At 33.3% G+C, this 22,835-nt stretch overlaps 1 protein-coding gene across 5 annotated transcripts in view; it reads right to left on the minus strand.

Moving 5' to 3' along the window:
• Nucleotides 1-1,448: 1,448 nt before the first annotated feature.
• LOC127707326 (carboxylesterase 5A-like) overlaps nucleotides 1,449-22,835 on the minus strand; it is a 34,275-nt gene continuing 12,888 nt past the window's right edge. The window contains exons 8-11 of one of the 5 annotated variants that reach the window (XM_052211843.1): nucleotides 22,133-22,169; nucleotides 21,215-21,291; nucleotides 3,217-4,766; nucleotides 1,449-2,488 (exon numbers count right to left, since the gene is read on the minus strand). In XM_052211843.1, coding sequence (XP_052067803.1) covers nucleotides 2,302-2,488; nucleotides 3,217-4,751 — 1,722 coding nt within the window. In that variant the 5' untranslated portion in view covers nucleotides 4,752-4,766; nucleotides 21,215-21,291; nucleotides 22,133-22,169 and the 3' untranslated portion in view covers nucleotides 1,449-2,301. Of the gene's footprint in view, nucleotides 2,489-3,216; nucleotides 4,767-17,651; nucleotides 19,127-21,214; nucleotides 21,292-22,132; nucleotides 22,170-22,835 lie in introns of those variants that run through there. The other 4 variants (XM_052211844.1, XM_052211842.1, XM_052211845.1 and 1 more) reach the window with 4 other exon arrangements.

Genomic DNA, 22,835 nt, shown 5'->3' on the forward strand with positions numbered 1-22,835 from the left:
GGAGAAAAATATCAACAAAATAAAAGTTGTGATAAAAATGTTTGGTTCTCTCCCTTTGAACAGTGACTTAAGTAAATACACAGTCACGTAATACTTTGTTCCAGATATAACACGAATAATGTTTACACAAATTAATAAATAACGCTATGAGAAGATTGACCATACATCTTATTTTGTCGAAGAGAAAAAATACAAATGACTGAATTGATCTAGACCGTGATCGGTGCTTAACTAGACAAGATGAATGATTATTGTGAAAAATATACATTGAAATGATTTTATCAATATTCGATTTTTATACGGTTCGATCATACATGTTTAGTCGAGAAAAGATCTACCGGTAAAACAGGATAACAAGCAATTCGCTAAACTAAACAATCATCTCATTCCTACAACGTTTGTAGTCTTTGTTTACTCAGTTGACAATGAAAATATCGTAAATAATGATGAAAATCAAATACACACGACCCCGATAGAACCTCGGCGTATAAACATCTGACTCTGGTTCTCCTACTACTAAGGAATACGTCACTACCCTCATAATCTCTTTGCAAGGCGCTTTTGTAGTTGCAGGATGTATCAAGTACGCAATATGTTCTTCGGAAAAGACGTACATGCATTGTCTCGTTAAGGAGAGTGTCACACCACACTCCTAGCAAGAAATGCCCCCACCCCCATTTTTTCAAGCAATATTCTTTAAGAGTGTGATCATCTTTCGTTTGAGGATTTTTTATAATGGGGGTGGGGTGGGGGGGGGGGGGGGGGGATGGCGATACCGCCTTCAACTATTTCAACTCTACCAAACTTTCCATGCGGCGTATTTCCCGTGACAGTCAAATTCATGTGCGTGTCCCATTCCACCTTTCTCCTCTTTCCTAGTTCATATGATATCAACCAATACATCGTATATTGGCTCAATACAGCCATGTTGTGCTGCTTGTGCGTAAATAACTAACACCAAATCAGTTAAATGCATATGCCCATCATTTCGTTCGTTTCTTCAATAGTTAAACAGTTTCATAAGAATCAAAATCATCTGATCTTTACTCCTATTGATAACATACACACGTATATTTGCCGGTTTTATTTTATTAAATGACACTTCATTTTAGAGATCATTTATCAGTCTCGATTAATTCAACTTCAAGACCATTCACAGGGGCGGATCCAGAATTTTTGAAAAGCTGTGGTGTAATTCCCTAAAACAGAATATATATTGCCGTGCGGAGCGATGTGAAAATTGTTTTGGACGATTTTAAACTCAAAGTTATATATTTTCGAATAAAAAAGTAGGGGGTGGGGGTGGAGGTTAAACCACAGTGACTGATTAAATAAATCAAACAAACACATTTCATGTCCAGAAATAGAAGAGAATAGAAGACAAATATACTATAGTATTACACATCGGAAATGACCGCTTTATTTTGCAGTAATTAACTCTGCTAACATTGTGTTTAATAATGTTTTAATGTATATAATGCATAACACTACAATGAAATTCGGCTAATAGAAATTAGGAAATGAAGCGGCGTTTAATATTCCAAACGTCAACAAACATACATTGCAAGTGTAAGGGTTGCATTTGTAATCTAACTTTTTTTTTATAATCGCAAAAAAGAAAGAAGAAAAAGATTATATAGCGTTTACTTAATATCATCTTGTTGACAACCATTTTTGCATGTTTTTAGTTATCTTAATACTAAATTTGAACAATATTAGTACATAGCATGTCATGATGTTCTTGTACTGTTCAGGAGGATGGGCAAAGATGATACACTAATACAGCATTCTATCAATTCTCTTAAGTTTTCCGTGACTAGTTTTCGTCGTGTGAGTATGAAAATCAATGATGTTACACCCATTACAAAATCTTGTAGAATGTAGAAATCTCGTAGTATAGTTGTATAATGAGATACACCATTGCTCCTGGATCTCCAATATAGCCATCGACGTAATCTGTTCTAGAAAGAATATATGACTGGCCTTTGTTTCACAAAAAAACCTTAGAACAGATCTAATCGTAAATTTATATGAAACGCAGGCCTACTTTTTTCTTGAAGGGAAGCGTAAAAAGTAGCACGAATTTGTACCTATATTCCCCGACTATAGGGTTATCACAGTGTTATCTACGGTACACAAAAAGTCGTAAACCGAAGAATATGTAAAAACAACAGAAAAAAGTGAATGCATATTGCACACGACACATGTCTACGTATTTATTTTCCATAGGAACTGCTGTAGCAATTGAAATAGAAGGAAACCTTTAACTGGCTGATCCTATAGCACTTAAATGCGCATGTTCTATAATTCATCATGTCCTTTTCTGTTATTATCTATCTCTATTTGTGTGTATATATCTGACCATAATTCAGAAGTCTCCATTTTGTAGAAACTTTGAAGAACTGTTGGGATATCGAAGTTTAAATACATCCGTCCGCTCAAATCAAAAGGTATCCAGAACATCGACCCAGGTCCGCCGATTGGTCTACTATAACACAAAAGAAACATATAAACAAAATAGAAAAGATTCATATTATATTGATTGATTAATTGTTGTTTGCTTAATGTCCAGTAGCAAATATTACATACATATTCAGGAAGAGATTAAAATTAAGTATAAATCCAACAAGTATGTTTTGTAAAGTTGGTAGACATGGATTAAGGACGGTGGATTAAGGACAGGTATGTCGACTGCTGCTAGAAAAAGAATAAAGTACACATTTGACCTTACAACAGGTCACCAACGTAGTCCTCAACGAGTTTATTGCAAGGATTTTTCAACTTACAGAGAGCGTGGCATTCTCCCAACCAAAGGCGTCGGATTAAACGTTCCCATTCCGACAGTAAATGGCTGCGTATTTATACATCAAGCTCAGCTACAGTGACGCCCTTCTATGTCATGGGTTTTACTGTCTGGTGGGAGAAGTCCATGAAAGACCATAATTCTATACACTAGTCAACCTTTAGGGTGTAGATTGAAAAGATTTTGCTCAAAATAAACAAAACATTACAAAGTTTTCAAGGGCCTCGTCCAGTGATGCATCCACAAACTTACTTTAAAGACAGTTTATATATACTCTTCTTTAAATAATTCTTCCTTTGCATTTGCCGGATTTGATTTGCTTTTGAAACAAGTATTTTACAATTGGTTTTTTTTATCAATATGTTCTAAAAAAGACAATGTCAATTGACAAATGATCTAAAGTTAACACTTACCCTGATTTTGCGAAAGAGGTCCAATATTGTATGAATTTTCTAGAGAATTGTTTCTCATCATCAGAAACTTCATGGTCTCCAACTTTGAACAACCATATAAGCTCGTCCCCATGCCCACTTCCTTCAAACCATTCAGGTGGAGGTCCTCCAAAGGGATCTGGACTAGTCTTAGAAAATAAATACTGGTAACTTTTTCCATTGTTCAAAGCTGCATGAAATTCCAACATTTTAATGGAGGGATATGTGAACATGACATCCGCCAGGAGTTCAGTTGCTCTGAGACTCTGTTCTTTGGTAGATGCATCCGCTTTGTAAAAATTGCACATTCTTTCTTTAACACCGTCGTCGCTTTTAAGATACGTCTCAACATAAGGTGCAATTATTGCCTCACAAGCTACTCTGTGTGGAACTCCTACCGTTACGTTAAAACTATAAAATTCTTGCATTTCAGGAAATGTGATCATATATAATAATGATCCTTCATTAGAAGTTGTACCAGAAATAAAGTCAAGAGATCCAAAAAACTGAGAAACAGCAGACGTTTTGTCCTCTAAACTAATGATAGGGTCTTCGGTAAACAACTCACCATCAACGACAGGATAACTATGGGATTTAAAAAAGATATGCTTTTCTAATTTGTCTTTGGTTACGGAAGAATAAAAGTCTGCAATTTCTAAAAGTTCCTCAACTGTTTTTTCTCTTAGACAATCTACAAATTTGTACTCATCTTCTAGTGAACACGAGGATTTTTTCGACAGTTGATTTGTATATTCTTTAACTTCATCCTGTTTGCGCATGAGGACTTTACTATGAACACCACTTTGAGCTATGGCACGATGAAATAAATCTTTATTTGTAAATATAAGCGATTGGAGTGAAACACTGTAGCCGCCTGCAGATTCCCCAAAAATGGTCACGGAATTGGGATTCCCGCCAAACATTTCTATGTTATCATGAACCCACTGTAAAGCTAATTTCTGATCCCATAATGCATAGTTACCCCGTGCAGCTGGGTGATCTATGGCTAAAAATCCAAAAATGCCGAGTCTGTAGTTAAAACTGACCATTATAACGTCCCCCTCTATTGCCATTTGTGAAAGATCGTCCTCATTTCCAAACCCGACTTCAAACCCCCCGCCATGAATCCATATCATAACTGAAAAGTTATTCGATTTGTCTAATGACTGTGGTACGTAAACATTTAAGAATAAACAGTCTTCAGATGTTGTAGGTCTAGATAATTCAGGCATGAAGTCCGGAATATTTTGTGGGCATGCCGAACGAAATGCAGTAGCATCTAAGATGTCTTCCCACATTCCAGACGGCACTGGTTTCTTAAATCTCAGAGATCCAATAGGAGGTTTTCCGAATGGTATTCCACGGAATTCGTACAAAGTGTCACCAGTGTCTGCAAATACTCCCTTTATGCCTTTGATCGATCCTAATGAAGTTTCTAGTAAAGCGGTTTCTGTCGTGTGTTCTGTAATTACTATGTTCAGGAACGAAAGGTACAACAAACAGAATAAGACTCTCATTTCCAAATTGTATAGCTGCAAAACAAACAAAAAGGCCAATGTAGTTGAAGGTGATGCTGATGTCTAACATCTTTGGCGAATCATACTTCATGTGGTTGGTGCTAAATTGTAATGAAATCAAACGTGTATATATATATTTAAATATATAATTGAAATTACTAAGATGTTTATTAATTCAGACATTTATAATAATTTCTAATATCTTAAAAACTACATAAAACCTAAGAGACATATAAACATTCGAAAACTGTATTTGCGGGTTTCATGCTCACTGTCATAATTTATTTTGAGTGATGAACTTGTGGTCTATGTTTATTCAGCCAGGATTTTCCTGTAAGTTAAGCTTGGACTTTCTTAAAAGTATAAAATTTCTATGATGTGCAATTTATTTCTATCATTAGGCTACAGTAAAGACATTATTCTTAAGAAGTCTATTTTTACAGTTAAAAATGTGATCATAACTGATTTCATAAAATAGTTATTACAAGTGTTTTTCAGGGCGAAATAATGTACCTGCTCAACTTTGAAGCCAAATAACAAAATGTTTTGTGGACATTTTTTCATAGGAAGTTGTGAAATCTATTACGATTAACGAAAATTCGTTTCCACAATAATACATAGACTTAAATCATCACGCTAATAGTTGCGGATTGCAATCGGATTGCAATGTCCGAAATGTCCCTTCAATAGATATCAACATCAGCCCTTGAGCTAATATGGATTAAAATTGCTGTGTATAAAGCCCCCTTTTCTTAATGTACAATTTGTACATGTAGCCTTATTTGTTGTGGACTTAAAATCTTATTGAATTATGATTTTAAAAGTACTTGTAATCATGTATTGTAACACCTTTATTGTTTAAATCAATGGCTACATAACTTTTCTACAGTCTAGTATTATTTAAATCAACAAATCCAAATTCACAATCAAATACTCTTTAATGATATGTATGCTTAGTCAGCGTTGACTTAAACTGTTCTTTACTAAACAAATATGTGTATAAGTTAAAGAAATGTATAACCTTCGTTGCCGCATTTAGGGCTGTATTTTTTTAATCCATGTGTTATTAAACAACTTTCGTATTAAACATAATATATAATATACTTGTCCCAATTCTAACTGTTAAATCTGTATTTGGACATGAGTTCTATGCAAGTCGCATGCATCACCCATTAATAATTAACTAAGATTTAGGTATAACTGTTCTTTATGTGGTCGTTTATTAGTACTATTACTTGGTGAATAAACCATCTAATTGACAGAAGTACAAAATGAGCAGTCAATTATACAGCTTTATCCAATATTTAGATTTTTTGGGTTAAATTTACAAAGAAAATGATGTATATCTTTCAAAAAGACTAAGGTTGCAACTCCTGAATGCAAATTATCACTGTGTTGGCTAGTCATATACAATGTAGGACGCTGTTTTGGCATTTGATAGCTTCCAGTGCAATTATTTATTATACTCTGTGTTTCCAAACCAATATCATTGCTAATAGAAAGAAAAAAAAAGGCGTACAAACAAAATTCGATCCAAAAAAACAAACTGTTTTTGATACAGAAAACTGAAGATTGATCAACACGATCCCAAACATAAAACCCCGGCTGTAACCATTCTATCAATGTTTTAGATTTTTGTTCCTGTATTTACTACCTTGAGATATGTTATTTAATGCATTAAATGTAGAATTATCGACACGGGACAAGTTGAGTCGGTTGTTCATGGAGCTGTTTTTTGAACACGGGGTCAGAGTTGAAGACCACTAGCAATACCCATGATCTCAAAGTGGAATATGACCAATGATGTCGTTTTGATGTGTCTTTCGTTCATTTTCTTTTGTTAGATTGATGTACAATATTTCTCAAGAGATATTTTACAGTCCCAAGTGGTAATACAAAGAGTGCATTTAATTCATTTAGGTTTATCATGTACTTGTATAAAATATTACTTAAATTTACAGTTCAATAACATTTAAAAATATGAAAAGGCTATGAAAGGATTACTATGTTTATTAACCAGATTCCTAAGAGTTTCCTCGGCGGGCTGATAAACGAACCTTATTGACTGCTTCCGGAATGTTATCACATGCCTTCCCGTTAATGTTCGTGACGTTTATCGCATGCAACTACGTGAATTTCCGGAAATTTGTTTGTAACAATGACAGACGACATGGTTGCGTTTGTCGAGTCTTTGAAAAACAACACAGTGCGGTTTTCCGAGTGATTTAATACTTTTCACAAAATGGTTGAGAACCAACAATGAATTAAGATTACACATGTTTTGAAAGACATATCAAATTTTGAGTCCAACTCTAGACAAGTTCCAGCCCCAACAACTTAAGGCATAACTATATGCACATGTTTTCGGGGGCAACCATCACAGGAAAGGTGACAATAAACTTTTCAAACTAAGAACATGATTATTGTTGTGATATGTCACAAGATAAATAAAATGTTTGTATTATCAATAAAAACAATTAAAGTTAAGAAATTTGTATTTGGCTGTCTGGAAATTATTATCTAAAAGTTCAAAGAAAGACAAAATCTTAATAGTTCTTGTCTGTATTTCTTCTGCTGAAGTATATGATAAAAAGATCATTACATGTCATTTTTCATTTCAGACCTTTTATCGGCCCTCGTTCATGATATCAGCCCTCGAGCCTACGGCTCTTGGGCTGATATCATGACCTAGTGCCGATAAAGGGTCTGATATGAAAAATGCCATGTAATAATCTATACTTATCCAGACTGTGTTAGTGTTATTTTTCGATGTATACATGTGAAACTTTACTTACCTTTACCAACTGACAGCTATTTACCTGATCATTATTTGTATATCAACAGTATTAAAATATTTCTATATATAGTCAACTTGCTAGTGTACTAAAGGGATTAGATATGGAGTGTTAAATTGGACTTATATGTGAAGTAATGTTCATTAACGTAGTTTATAGGTTAGTTTATGTAAGGTGAGTAAATATAAAAGAGAGCCGACAGATACCAAAGGAATATTCAAACGCATAAGTCGAAAATAAACTGACGATGAAGTGGCAACAAAGAAAAAAAAGACCAATTAAAAAAAAACAACAGTATACAAAACACAACATAGAAAACTAAAGACTGAGCAACTCGAATCCCACCAAAAGCTGGGGTGATCTCAGGTTCTCCGGAAGGGGAAGCAGATCCTGCTCCACATCTGACAACCGTCGCATAAATGTCATTCGACTGTTGCCATTTGATACCGTCATAGCTATACATAACGATTGTTTTATATTTAGTAGAGTCTTCAGCCTTGTATTAACTGTTGTACAGACCTTCTAAAATTCAAACTGACCATTATTCCGTGCGTTCATCGTGTATCGTGCGTGTTGCGTGCGTGTATCGTGCGTGTATCGTGCGTGTACCAATCGTGCGCTCATCATTCATCGTTCCGTGTATTTTCCGTGTAACGTGCGTGCATCGTGTATCTTAATCGTGTATGGTGCGTGTATCGTGCGTGTATCGTGCGTTCATCAATCATTCATTCTTAACCGTGTATCGTGCGTTCGTCAATCGTGTATAACTGTGTACATCAGATAACGTGCATTTGTCAAACGTTCATCTCTTATCGGGTAACGTTCATTCATTGCGGTTTTTATATGATAGTCGGTTATAGAGCTCATCAAAGCTTATATTTATCTCACGGTTAAAGTGTATATATATGTTCCGACTTTACATAAAATCTACATTCATACTTACTTTCTTGTGAACACTTAATTAACTTCATCGTACATAACGTTCATACAGATTCATGAATTTTTGTGTAAAATTTATTTATCATCTGTAAACATTTCGTGGTTATTCAGTGAATCTTGGCTGGGACTGACACATTTTAATATAATGATACATGTTCTACGTACAAACAATAACATGATGACATTTCTACGACAGAACAGTTAAAATTGGAATGTCTATTCAACTGAGCGAAATGGTCTTAAAAATATACTGTTGGCAAACTGTTATTTGTTAAAAAATATTCCACCAATTAAAAACAACAGTGCTTTTGCAAAATTAAGATGTGGGGTAGCTCCACTAAAAATAGAAACTGGAAAGTATGAAAGAAAAGAAGTCCACGAGATGACATGTGTTGTAGCTCTACTATTGAAGATGAACTTCATGTCATTTTAAAATGCCCATTATATGTAGATTTAAGACAAATTATGATACATTAAGCTAAACAGTTTAATGAACATTTTAACCTTTAATTATCAGATAGCGAAAAATTTATATTTTTATTTAATAACGGCAATGTTGCTGCTATAGTTGCCAAAAACATCAACAATATTTTATTGAAAAGAAACGGCATTTTATTTCCAAGTTCTCAAAGAAAAAATGATTTATTTTCATATAGTACAGGTGGACACTGTAAATTTTAAATGTAAATGAGTAAATATATTGTGTCTTAAAAGTCTCTCATTATTCTTTTTAAGATTGGTACATACAATGCAAATGTTTTAATGTTTTATGTTTATTTCTGTGATTCTCATTTTATGTTTGTATGTGGTGAGACTATAATAAAATATTGAATCAGTATTAATATGATTAATGTTCAACTTGAGTCATTTCTCCAATGTTGAACAATGCAAGATTATAATTCTTTGCTTATTTGGCGAATTCATATTCTACTAAATATTCAAACATTTAAGTTTTGATAAATACCATTACAAATATATTTTTTGTCTTCGCTTCTGATGGTCACGTGCACGTAAGGTTATTCCATTGAGAAAATACAATATACAAGATTGTCGGGTAAATGTGGATTGCGGATTAAGATTTTAGATGTCAAACTTGAATTAACAAATTAAACTGAGGCGAATTTAACACGAATATGTATTTTCTCTTCAACAGTGTTTTTATTCTCTGTTCTTTATTTTCATTTAAAATAAGCTAAATATGTTTTGTGGAAAATTGAATACAAATAAACATATGTATTTGAAGGCATTTTTTTTAATTAAACAAGTATAAGATCACGCAAATATATACCGTATTCCTTAAGAAGGATTTTGAATTGAGGAACTTTTTAAACTTGAAATTGTGTTTACGAGTTTAAGATATTCTTTTTTATTTACATTTTTTGATAAAATAGTTAAATATATTGTATTATCATAACAAGTCTTTATTTAAATGGAATAAACATGGAACACTTTCACAGATTCACTTTTCATTGTGTTCATGGTTGCATGTCAAGGATATCGTTTTTAATGTATGTCTAAAAGATTAATATCCGAAAAAATAATTCACAATAGTACTTTGTATTAAAGAATGACGGATTATTTTACCATGGGGGTATTTTTTGTTCCGTTACTGAGGACATTTTTTTGTCCTTTATGAATCCATATGACAAATTTGACTCCAATAAGGATAAATTTTATCTTATAGAAAAATCGGTAGTTTTTATCCGATAGATTTTGTGTTCATCTTTATCGGATATAAAAGATTGAAAAATACAAACAATTAATTGAAGTTTCGTATGCATCTATCACGATCCAGCAACTTTTGACTAGTATAAAGGGTTGCCTTGGTTTTATAGCTCAAAACGGTATTATTTGTTTTGCTTTACATTGGGTTAAATAATGAAATGTATGTTTCAGAAATTTACACAAGTTTGATTTCGGCTATGACTCCCGGGGACACTCGTTTACAGTAAATACGAAAATCTACACATGTACGTTCTTATAAAAAAGAAGTTTTGGTATGATTGCCAATGTTCATCATTATATCATAATTATTGTACTCCCCCTAATAATGAATCTATAATATATGCCACTGGACGTTAAACGATCAACTTTCATCCATCTTATCCTTTTAGTTTTGTGATAATTTGCATATCAAATACATGAAACAACAGGGGCGGATCCAGTCATTTTAAAAAGGGGGTTCCCAACCCAGGGCAAAAGGAGGGGGGTTCCAACTATATGTCCCCATTCAAATGCATTGATCGTCCAAAAAAGGGGGGTTCCAACCCCCTGAACCCTCCCCCTGGATCCGTCACTGAACAACTGCAGAGTTTCACTAAAGTTAGAAGGCCGATATTATTGCACATATAAAACAGACATTAACATCGATCCCTACGTTTTGATCCCCTCACAAAACAACACTTTATAAATTTCATGCATCTATAACGCTTTTCTGGATTTACTTTCACTAGGAACGCTAAATGCTAAATATTTGAAAGCCAAAGAATGTATAAAATAGATAGGAGTGTAGAGCTATATGACCAATAAAGGCCCTATACACATTCACAACATTCTGTGTATTTATGTGTCTGTCCAAAGTCAAAAGCACGTAGTTCAGTGGTTTTCGTAACATCAATTCTGTTATATACATGTATTTGGGCTTTTTTTTTGTGGCAAGATACATGTAGCTTTGAAATAAAGAAGGCCGTTAGTTTGCTCAATTGAATTGTTTCATATTTTTTTCATGTCGGGGCGGGGCCTTTAATAACCAACTTTACAGTTCCCGTATTTTTTCATTATTGAAGGTCGTATAGATATAACTGCTAGCATTCCTCTTGATTTGAACCTTCTTGAATAGTTGACTCACTAGCAATTATACCACATTTTCTTATTTTTACATAAGCCTTCAATCCATCAAAAGCCAATTTAGTCTGCTGTAGCTGAAACCTACGTTTCTTAAAAAAAAATCTAAATTTATAAACTGACAATTTAAGAAATGTTTGTCATAGATATCTGTTCGTGATATAAGTATCAAAATATTTTAGCTATGAAGATGTGTAAACCCTTAAATAAACCCTATTTCTTTGGGCAATACTTACGGGAATTAAAATGATAAAAACCATTATTAGAAAATCGGAATATATATGTGTGTATGACTCGGAGGTGCAATGGAGATCATAAAGTTTGATGGCCACGCGTGAAGTGCGCTGGTCTGCGCCGAAGTGCGATGAGCTGTTCGATGGTTTGCGATGGTTTATATAACGCGGGATACCTAGATTAAAGTCTACAGATGTGCAATTATTATGAGCAGCATATTTGTTTCAATGTCAGTATATAAAGCATTTACTAGTGTTATTGTCTATGAATGTAATAGTTAAAGTTGCCGCGTACTAATTTAGAGATCGTCCTATTTGATGTTTTGCATGTGGAAATTATTCTTGCTTCAATATGTATCTTTACTTAATTTGTTCCTCTAATGAGATCATCATTTACCGTTATATAATCATAAGAATAGTTTCACGGTGGACCCATATGTATTGAGGGAATGACACTTCATCGTACGTAAAAACAAATCTTTCGTATATTTCCCGTTTCACAGTCCTACATGTATATTGAATTTTACCCACAACTCAGAAAGTTGACCAGCGCGGGGTATGCTTAAACCTCTTATTCTAAATGTCAGGTAACTTACTCGTGTTTATGTTGGATTGCTGTCTGATTGACGAATATCCGTCATTTTATATATATATATGACAAACAAATTTAAATTATATATATATATATATATATAAAGAAAAGTTAAGTAGAATCCGTATGCTGGTAACATATAAGAAAATTAATAAAAGATAATAACGGTTTCAATTCATCACTTTTACTAGCGCTTTCACTGCTTTAACAGATCTTCAGGTAATATATATATATATTTAAATTTGTTTTTTAGGGATGCATCCAGTTGCACCTTTTCATTTAAAATATTTTTCCGTGAAGTAATCTCAAAAGATTACTCACTTCAATAAAAAATAAATAAGGGAAATGAAACTCTTCTCGCATGTTGCACTTTGTGTAATTGTTCTCTTCGACAAAATACTGCATTGAACTCAATTTTGGTATAAATATAAAGAAGCCACATTTGGTTCTTAAATGGATATTTTAAACACCTAAAGCTAGGTAAAGCTTATCTCTTGATATAGGCTCTTAAATTCGACAACTTTTAGAGACCGACCGTGCTTGGGCTGTATAGCCAGTCAAGGTCGCTAAACTCTCATTATCCGTTTAGAGATTTTCTGAAAATACGATGGTTACTGTCTCATTAGAAACTAAAACCTTATCAAATATGGTGGCCCTCGGCTGTCATCTGCTCTTTTCGGGTTGTTGTCTCTTTGACATATTCATCATTTCCATTCTCAATTTTAAAATAACTAAAAATATGATAAACAGTTGTCAGATCAATATTCATTTAACAAGCCAGTGCGTTGATACAGGTTATATTCTACTGAATTTACTATATCCGTTATTATTACGTAATTATATAAGTCCCGTGTCCAGGTAAAAATAACAATTTGTGGTTTGTATGTCAGGTGAAAGGGACAACGGGTGGTATGTATACTAAAATGTTTATCGTCTTCCATTATACATGAGGGTGTGGATGGGGGTTTATAGAATAGAAAATTATTGACCAAAAAATAAAAGAATACAAAAAAATAACCAGACAAATATATAGAAAAGAAAATGATGAGGTACTAGAATATATGGAATAAAGAATGATCGACAAAAGGTATAACGATTAGAAAAAATTGCCTAAAATGATAGAATACAGAAATAATGAATCCCTATTCAGACCCTCATAATCTGACGATGACATTTAGCTTTAGGACAATTATGGGCATGTGATACAGTTTAAGAACCACAGTGATTTTTTTTTACAAAAGTTCACATATATACAAGCTAATTTTTACAAAATCAATTTGTATATGTAATAAAAATATATCTTCATGTGCTAAATTTAAAAGACAAATGGGTTTGAATTATTCGACATTTACTTATAACATGTCGGTTTCTAGGACATTTTTGTCCTTTGAACAGACATCCTTAACTTTTTTGTTTCAAAAGATAAAGATATGCGGATTTCGGTAAAGAGATTAGGAATATCTTCGTTATAAAATTGGGCTCTACATTTGTGTAATAATTCTTTGTTAATATTTAATTTTTGTGAAAAGAAATTGATACAAGAAGAAAAAACGGTATTTTTGTTGTATATTTATCTAGTTAATGTCTAAAATGAGGGGGCCATAACTGATAACACTTTTTCCTTAAAAAAATGAAAAAACAATTATTTGGATAAGAAAATAACCCAGATATTTAGATATATTACAATAAAAATATTTTTTAAATTTTTTAAAAATCATTTAATATTCATCGGTTTATGATTAAATGAAAAATATAGAAAATTGTTAAGTTGTTTTTAAGGAAGGAAAATAATGTTTGTCCCGAGAAAAAAAGCCCCCCCCCCCCCTATAAATGATCATTAATTTACCTAAGTGGTGGCTTAAATTTGGAGACCGATCGCGAGGCCTGACTGCCATAAACAACGGATAACGAACAGCAAACAGTGGATACACCAATTGATATGTATGAAAGACAACGGCGGACACAAAATGATTGCACTGAATAATTTCAACTACCATTGAGATCGTTTTTTTTCAAATCTCCTTATCAAATTAGAAATGCATTTTAAGAAACCTTGGGATATCTTTTACAGTTTGGAATTGGAATTTGAATTTAAAATTGCATTTCCCAAAGAGTTTCAGGTAAAACCCCGAGAATCTCACCTCCTAGAAATTTGAAGTGCCAGGATGTTTGAAAATATGTATGAATTTTATTACATACTTGAAATTGTATAAGGAATATAAAAAGATTCAGTATGTTTACTGTACAAACAAACAACAGACACCAAGTGATGGATACAATTGTGGCTTATATTGTTTAATTCATTTTTACTGAGAGCAAAATTTGATTGATTGATTATTCAGTGGTTGTTTAAACGTCCAGTGGCAAAAATTTCATGCATATTCAGGACGAAAAGTCGTTTCAGAAGTATATTATGAAGTATTTGGTATTACAAATGTTTAAATTTTCTCATTATTTGGTAAATTTCATTTTCTTAGCTATTTCTAATTAATTTGTACGAATCAGATTTTTCTGACAAATGATATATTTTGCTCTAAATTAACTCATACGATTCTGATAATATAAGGAACATTGTAACTTAAGTAAAAAAAAGAGATTATGATTGTTTAATCAGTTGTTATGTAAGTTTGCTCGTGTCAGTCGGATCACTGATTTTCGGCAATATCAAGGAAAAACCGGCACGTTCCAAATATTGTTCAACTACTCATTTAATGGTGATTCTTTTTCTTTAAAAATTGGAATTTATGTAATAAAAATCTATCTATCTCTACCATAGTATGAAAACAGAGTACAAGTAACACGTCCTTTCATTAGTGGCATATTATAAGTCCTTAGCAGTGTTTAGACGTACAGGCAGAAAACAGTCGAAGGCCACCAATGGGTAGAAAATCCCGCACCGAAGGCGTTTTTTCAGCTGGTCCCTAAACAAAAATGAATTTTAGTTCAGTGATAATGGACACCATACTAAACTTCGAAACATACAAATATTTCCTAAATTTCGGAACGTAAACATATGATAATTAATTAGTTAAGGTTACAAATTTAGGCAGATAAAAAGAAGGGGAAAAGGGGGGGGGGGTCAATGCATTTGAATGGAGACATATGGTTAAAACCACTCCTTTTATCCTGGGTTGAGAACCCTCTTTTTAAAAATGGCTGGAATCGCCACTCTTTAAAACGTAGCAATTTATAAATTATTTATATCAAGTAGAATTATAAAATCGATGAGTTTTATAATTTGACAACACTCATTGATATTGGAAATACTATACTACAATTAATTTATCTAATACATGGAGTGTTTAGTAAAACTGTCGACCAATCAACACAGAAAGCGAGATATCTAAAATGTGTATACCCTTATAGATTTTCATTATCATACATCAATTTTAAATGCAATTCCAAATAAAATGGCTTTGAGAACCGTGTATTAAGCGCTTATCGTTCATTCGTCAATGAATCATTCACCGTGCGTGTATCGTGCGTGTATCGTGTGTTTATCATTCATCGTGCATCGTGCGTGTATCGTGCGTTCATCATTCATCATTCATTTTTCGTTAATCCTCCGTGTAACGCTCATCGCTCATCGTGCGTGTATCGTGTATCGTGCATTCACCGTGCGTGTATCGTTCATTCACCGTGCGTGTATCGTGCGTGCGTGTAGTGTGCGTGTGGTCAGTTTGAATTTTAGAAGGTCTCTAAGTATCCAATTGTATTCCAGTGATAATCTCTGTTAACTGTATGTTTGCGGCATTCTCACAGGCAGTGATGCGTATATGAATTGTTGAGGCTGTTCTTATTTCCACATATAATCGTAAAAAAAAATTTCTATAAATATCAAGTGACCATAGAGAACAGAAGAAATACGAATGATTTACGGTCCAAACAGAGCCAATTCATTGGTGTGATTTAAGATAGTAGAAAAAAAAATATATAAAAAACGTGCACTACTTAAGTTAATTTTCATTTAAAACGTTTTTTTTCTCTCTTACTGAAAGCTTGCAATATATATTTAGCAGTGTTTCTCTGATGTTGGAAGTGGTGCCCGTCCTATCTCTTTTTGTAGGAGGGGGGACTTTTTAAAACCGATTTCTCCGAGTAAAGAATGTTCGTTAATATTAGCCAATGGACTTCACAAAACAATCATTCGATTTATTATTTCATTCGGAAGTATGCGTATCTTCACTTTGTGCAAACTGTCAACCAATCAACAAATTGATCAATCAATAATAATTATAATTACATCAATCAATCGAGCTATTAATGAACCAATGAACCAATGATCCAATAAAAAATACACTTACCGACCGACCAACCAACCCATCGATAGGAAGAGCTTGATACTTGATATTATGCAAACATTTGATCAACTAATCAACCAATCAACAAAAAAGCATATTTAACTTTGAAAAGATGGAATGACTTCATAAACAACTGGTTTCTAAAAAAAACTATTTGCTAAAATAATTATTATATATTTATTGGTAACAATGTTGTAAAAGCTATAAATGTCCTGAGTAAATCGATTCTACAATTAATACGTTTGAAACGATCCCTTATCAGACATGTATAATTTTTATCATATGAGGCAAAACGCAAAAAAATTGTAAAAAAATCGTCATTAAAGGGCAATAACTCCATTAAGGAGTCGTCGGAAAATTTCTTTCATATTGTATGAAATGTAGATCTTGCCTTGCTGATCATTTTTGCTTATTTAAGTTTCTATATATCTGTTAATATAATTTTTAAGATGTAAGGCAAAAACGCAAAAATGGTAAAAATCGTCATTAAAGGTCAATAACTCTAATCAGGAGTCAGTTGACGATTTCGACCATGCATACTTATTCGTAGATCTTGTCTTTGCAACTTAAAGTTTCTCTCTATCTATTAAAGTTTTCAAGATAAGAGGTACAAATAAAAAAAAAACATGAAAAAATTGAAGGCAATAACTCCTATAAGAAGTCGCCAGACTGTCTTGAAGTCAATGAACAATTGCTAGAGCTCAACATTCTGAACATTTTTGCCCACGTCAATTTTTTTTCTATTTATAACGGTTTTCAAAATAATAGACAAAACTGGCATTTTACCCTTATGTTTTCTATTTTTACTATGTCGGCCATCTTGGTTGGCAGGCGGGTTCATCGAACACATTTTTTTAACTAGATTTTGGCAAAGTTTGGTTAAATTTCGTCTAGTAGTTTCAGAGGAGAAGATTTTTGTAAAAGTTAACGAACGACGACGGACGCCAAATTATGAGAAAAGCTCACTTGGCCCTTTGGGCAGGTGAGCTAATACAAAAGAGATGTGATTTTTTTTTCACTGGGCCCTTTGGTCCAGATTAGATAATACAAATAAAAGAGATGTGATTTAAAGGAGACATCATTTCTATTCTTATTTATCTTTTCGAATGTTCAACTAATCGAAGCTTCAAGAGAATGTGTTTTCCTATTTTGGATTGAATACTAACGATACAAATAAATTTGTGTTCAAGACAGAGTGCAGAAAACATTTAATCATGAATGAGTTAGGTTGACATGTAACGAGCTTACGTTTACACAAGCAATGTATATTGCCTTAGCCTATTTAATTACGTTTTTTTTATTATATACCATTATGAGTGATTTTGTTAAGAGTAACTCGCTTCTTAACATATATGCGACACTTGCGTCCGTTTGACATATTCTTCTTCGATTAGTTTATTGATTTGTAAAAGAAATTGACTGTTTGAATATTACGGAAAATGTTTTCCGGTTGCCAGGCACTGTTTTGTTTTCAGTTTACCTTTATTTAAAACACATTGAATACCCATACGACGTTTCTGTAATTAAGTTTCATTAGACAACACCCAAGCAACACAGACTTATCGAAATAAACATTAAATAATGCATAATGTTCGATGATAGACACATAAATGTATTTATTATATACTTAGTAGTAAATACATGTAAATTGTATGTGTAATACGACCAATGGCAATCGTGCTGTATCAGCCATACGTGATGATACAATGTATCGATATCAGTCACGGTTACAAAGCCTTTATTACACCCCTAATCTATATGACGTCACTTCGTCGATATCAGTCACGGTTACAAAGCCTTTATTACACCCCTAATCTATATGACGTCACTTCGTCGATATCAGTCACGGTTGTAAAATCTTTATCAAACCCCTCCTCTATATTACGTCATGTCACGTCTAAAAAAACATCTCCTTGGTGTATATAATAAAGTGTATATGATACGGCTTTTTCAATATCACACACCGTATCAATCCTCAACCAATATAATCCCTCGAGGAGCTCTTTGGATTATATTGATGTCTCGGGTTGATACGGATGTGATATTGAAAAAGCTATTTAATATTCTGTATTTATTTCTGTAAAAATATATGGTCGACTTCAAAAGATTGTTTCGCCAACAACATGAACAACTGATGCCTCGAATCGAGATAAAAACCCATTATATTGTCGAGTCTGATCAAACAGTCATAACTCAGTTAATCACAAGAAGAAAACAACCAACAGTAAGTTAAAAGTAATAAACATAAATATTTGCAATTAGAGATAAATTGATACACAATTCTGTTCGTCTATATTTTAGTACTTTTTTTCATGTTGTTCTACTACTTAAATAAAACAATAATAGAAACTTCTGTTCAGTAAAAACATCGAATGTAACCACGATCAAAAGTTTTGTTGAACTTATACACCACTAGTTTTAAAAACTGATCAAATGTCTGCATGCTTCCATTATGATGCTAAAACGTGTCTCCATAGTTACATAATCATGATTAACATGTCTGTCTGATTACGTAATCATGCTAAACATGTTGTGCAGGGATATATGATCCTGATTCAAGCGTCCGCTAGATAGAAAATCAAAGTGGTTATGATTGTTCAAATGCCAGGTCAAATATATTAAATGTTCAAATCTACATACACAGGGGGATCTCTGTCCTGACAATTACCGTCTAAAATATAAAATATTATAATTTATTTGGGGTAAAATGTTTAAACCAGAATTACTACGTTAAAATCTTTGAAGTATTTACAAATGTATTTATAACATACAATAAATCAAGGCTACCGGAGATAAATAGTCTGAATGAAGGGGATTATGGTACAAGGAGAGATATTGTGTAATCGAAAAAAAAAAATGGCGATCAGGAAATTTAAATTTCATAGCTTTGTTCTGGTTCCCTCCTAAGCACCAGAAAGATAGATGATGAACGTTGAAGTAATTAGTGCTGTTTTAATTTCAAGGGAATATAACACTCTTTCAATGTTGTGTCTACACGATTGATAGACCGATCAAGCACTTTGTAACAATTCAATTTGGCGTAGTTAAAGTCCCAATGTCATTAACTCAGGAACTCGCGGTTTGCAAAGTATGTACATTTTTTTTTTTTGCAGTACATAAATCTATTTTAAATATAGTTCCTACGTCCACGCTTCGGCTACATTGGTCTGACGCCGTACTTACTTTAACTTCTGTCAAGAATACCTTGGTTTTTTTGTAATAATGATTTATGACTCCATGATGATGATGATGATGATGATGATGATGATGATGATGATGATGATGATGATGACGATGACGATGACGACGACGACGACGACGACGACGACGACGACGACGACGATGACGGTGATGATGATGATGATAATGATGAATGGCTGCTTAACGAATTGATATGTATATTCAGGACGAGAACATGTTAATGTAATATGAATATTAATCCTGCTTTTTACTAAACCGACACGGATTTTTAACGTGCTAGTTCACAAGGTAAAAGTCCGCAGGAAGACATGTCACCTTACCCGGACACATAATTCGGACTCTGTTCTTAGTTTGCTCTTACTCATTAATGCCGCGTGCTTAACAGAGAAGCAGCAAATACCAATTTCAAAGTCTTATGGTTTGACCCGGTCGGGGTTCGACCCACGACCTCCCGCACTCGAGGCGAACACGCTGCTACGAGACCACCAAGGCAAAAATTTAGAGAAAAACATTACAAATTTTTCACTGTTTAATGTCATAATGATAAAAAGTAATTGAAAGTTGTTAAATCTATTTAAGGAAGGAATAAATGCAAGATCTGGTTTGTTTTCTAATTAGTCATAGTGCAGAATGTTTGTACTTTTTTTTTCTGCATCTCGAGATAAAAGTTTAAATGATATAGAGTTATTTGTGAAAATACATCCGAAGATAATTATTTTATTTTTAAGTTGACTTCTAAGTAAGAAGCGTACGTCCACGAGACAGCAGCCTGCAGACAAAAATTACAATGTATATAAAGGTCAGCATGCAGTCTTCCACAAAAGTCAGGTATCTTACTCAATACGTCTAAAGTAATGAATAAACTGACAGAAAATTGAAAAAAGCAAACGAACTAACCTGTTCTTCATTGGTTGTCGTTGGTTCATGTCTGTCGTATTTGTTTTTCGTAAAATGTTTTGTTATGAATTAGGCCATTAGTTTTCTCGTTTGAATTGTCTAATATTTTTTCATGTCGGAGCCTTTTACAGTATGGGGTTTGCTGATTGGTGAAAGACGTACGGTGATCTTTAATTGCTTACACCCACGTCGTTTGAACTCTGGTGGGTAGTTGTCTCATTGGCAATCATACCACATCTCCTTATTTTTATTATAACCATAAGCTACGACATACAATAAGACAAACACTGACGAAAGTTCTGACTTGTGACAAGCATAATACTAGGAGGGGTATAAACTAAGGTTTTTTTTATTTTTTATCTCAACCCTTCTTTTCTTAATTCGTTTGATTGATTATTAAAAGGCCAGGGGCGGATTCAGGCGGGGGCGTGGCGGGCGTGCGCCCCCCTAAAATTTGCAAAGCATGGGTTGTCCTCAGCTTAATAAAGAATATTTCGATAATTATACCTCAAAAAAAATTTTCGCCTCGCTCCGCGCGCGTCGAAAATTTAAGTTTGCGCCCCCCACCCCCTAACCTAAAATCCTGGATCCGCCCCTGAAGGTCCCTGCACACAAAGACACACATGTACTTTTAACTTTTTATTTCGTTTTATATACCTACCTTCGTTAAGTCTGTTGATGTTTTGATAATGTTCGCTATCTATGTTCGTCATTATACCACATTCATTGTAATAGGTGCTGAAAGTTTATAATGCAGAAAATGTAATAGTGAGGTAATGTCTTCAAATTATATATAATATTTTTATGCAAATACAAAATACAATTCCAGTTATATCAACAGAATGTACGTCCTTACGGAAATAGTTTTTAAACACAAACTTGAAAATTAACGTGTGTTATGAAATTTATTAGATTACGACACCAGTTTTTCTACTATATAGCAAAGGTGGCTTAATTTGTTAGTACTGATATAATAAAGTATTTTTGCATGATATCGTACATTTTGCTAGCATTCAAAATTTTAAAATTCGACGATCTAGCAAGTGAAAGCCTGATATTCTTTTGGGATAAGTTGATTCGAAAAATCAATGAGCTCACGTTATCTAAATTTAAAATTCAAACCTAGTATGTTTAACATTTTCCCGACACTATTACTTTCAAGGAGTTTTTACAAGAATCACCCTCCAAACGAGGTCTAAAACCTTTTTAATTAAAAATAATTGAACAAAACAATTTTCTTGAAAAAGATGACTCAGAGGTATATACTAATTGAGTTTCTATTTTTGTCACTATCATACGCTGAACACTGACAACAAGCAAACAAATTAAGGCGAGTAAAATTTCAGAGTTAATTTCGCGCAAAGTGTTGAATTGAAATTATTGATTGTTTTACTCTGATGCAGAAATATGCATCGTTGGATATATTAAGCATACATGAGAATTGCAAACGTTGTCTTCTATTAATATTGCTGCATGTGTTGTAAAGCTACACACCAGAATTACTCTATTGAATGATTTGAAACTTTATATTTACTTAAGCTTTATACCGCAAACACATATTGTAAAATCGTATTCGTACCTTGTCTCACTTGATATATGGTCCAGAACAGATGAATCTGTTTGAAAAATACAGATGGTCGTATAATTTCTACATTTTATGTTTATTTTTATTTTACTTATGCAAACAATTTTGCATATTTCATTTATACTATAACAATACTGAACACACCCGCGACATCGTCGCGGGTCCGTGATGAATTAAAGTACCTTCGCCTTATATTTAGCCTGGATTTTAAGTAAACTATTCGTATTGTCATGTGATAAAGTAATGCTGATTATAAAGTGCACAGTTTTCTCTGCGTTCAAAATCTTCAACCCTAACCTTAAAAGAATCTTTCTGTTTGAACCCGTTCTTGTTTTCTTACTACAACCGGAAACTACATGTGACATTATACTAATTTTTTGGGGGTCAATGATTGAATTTAGTAGTGTCAATCCCTGCCTAATGACGAAGTTCATGTGTGATTATGACCCGTGTATATAGCAAATCCCAAATACACCGTTTGGTGGTGCGTCTGACAGAGGCGGAACGTACAGATTAGGTAACAGGTAAATATTGGTAGCGGTATCGGATTCGACCCGGAACTTGTTAATTATTGTAATATTAATTATTTGGAAAATACAAAGGTCTGGAATGGTGTAATTTTTAATCAACACCATTGTTCTATATTAGTTGTATATAAATCTGAATTATTTGTTTCGTCGTTTTAACGTCATGCCGG

Source organism: Mytilus californianus, unplaced genomic scaffold (genome assembly GCF_021869535.1).
Source record: "Mytilus californianus isolate M0D057914Y unplaced genomic scaffold, xbMytCali1.0.p SCAF_64, whole genome shotgun sequence".
Lineage (NCBI taxonomy): Eukaryota > Metazoa > Mollusca > Bivalvia > Mytilida > Mytilidae > Mytilus > Mytilus californianus.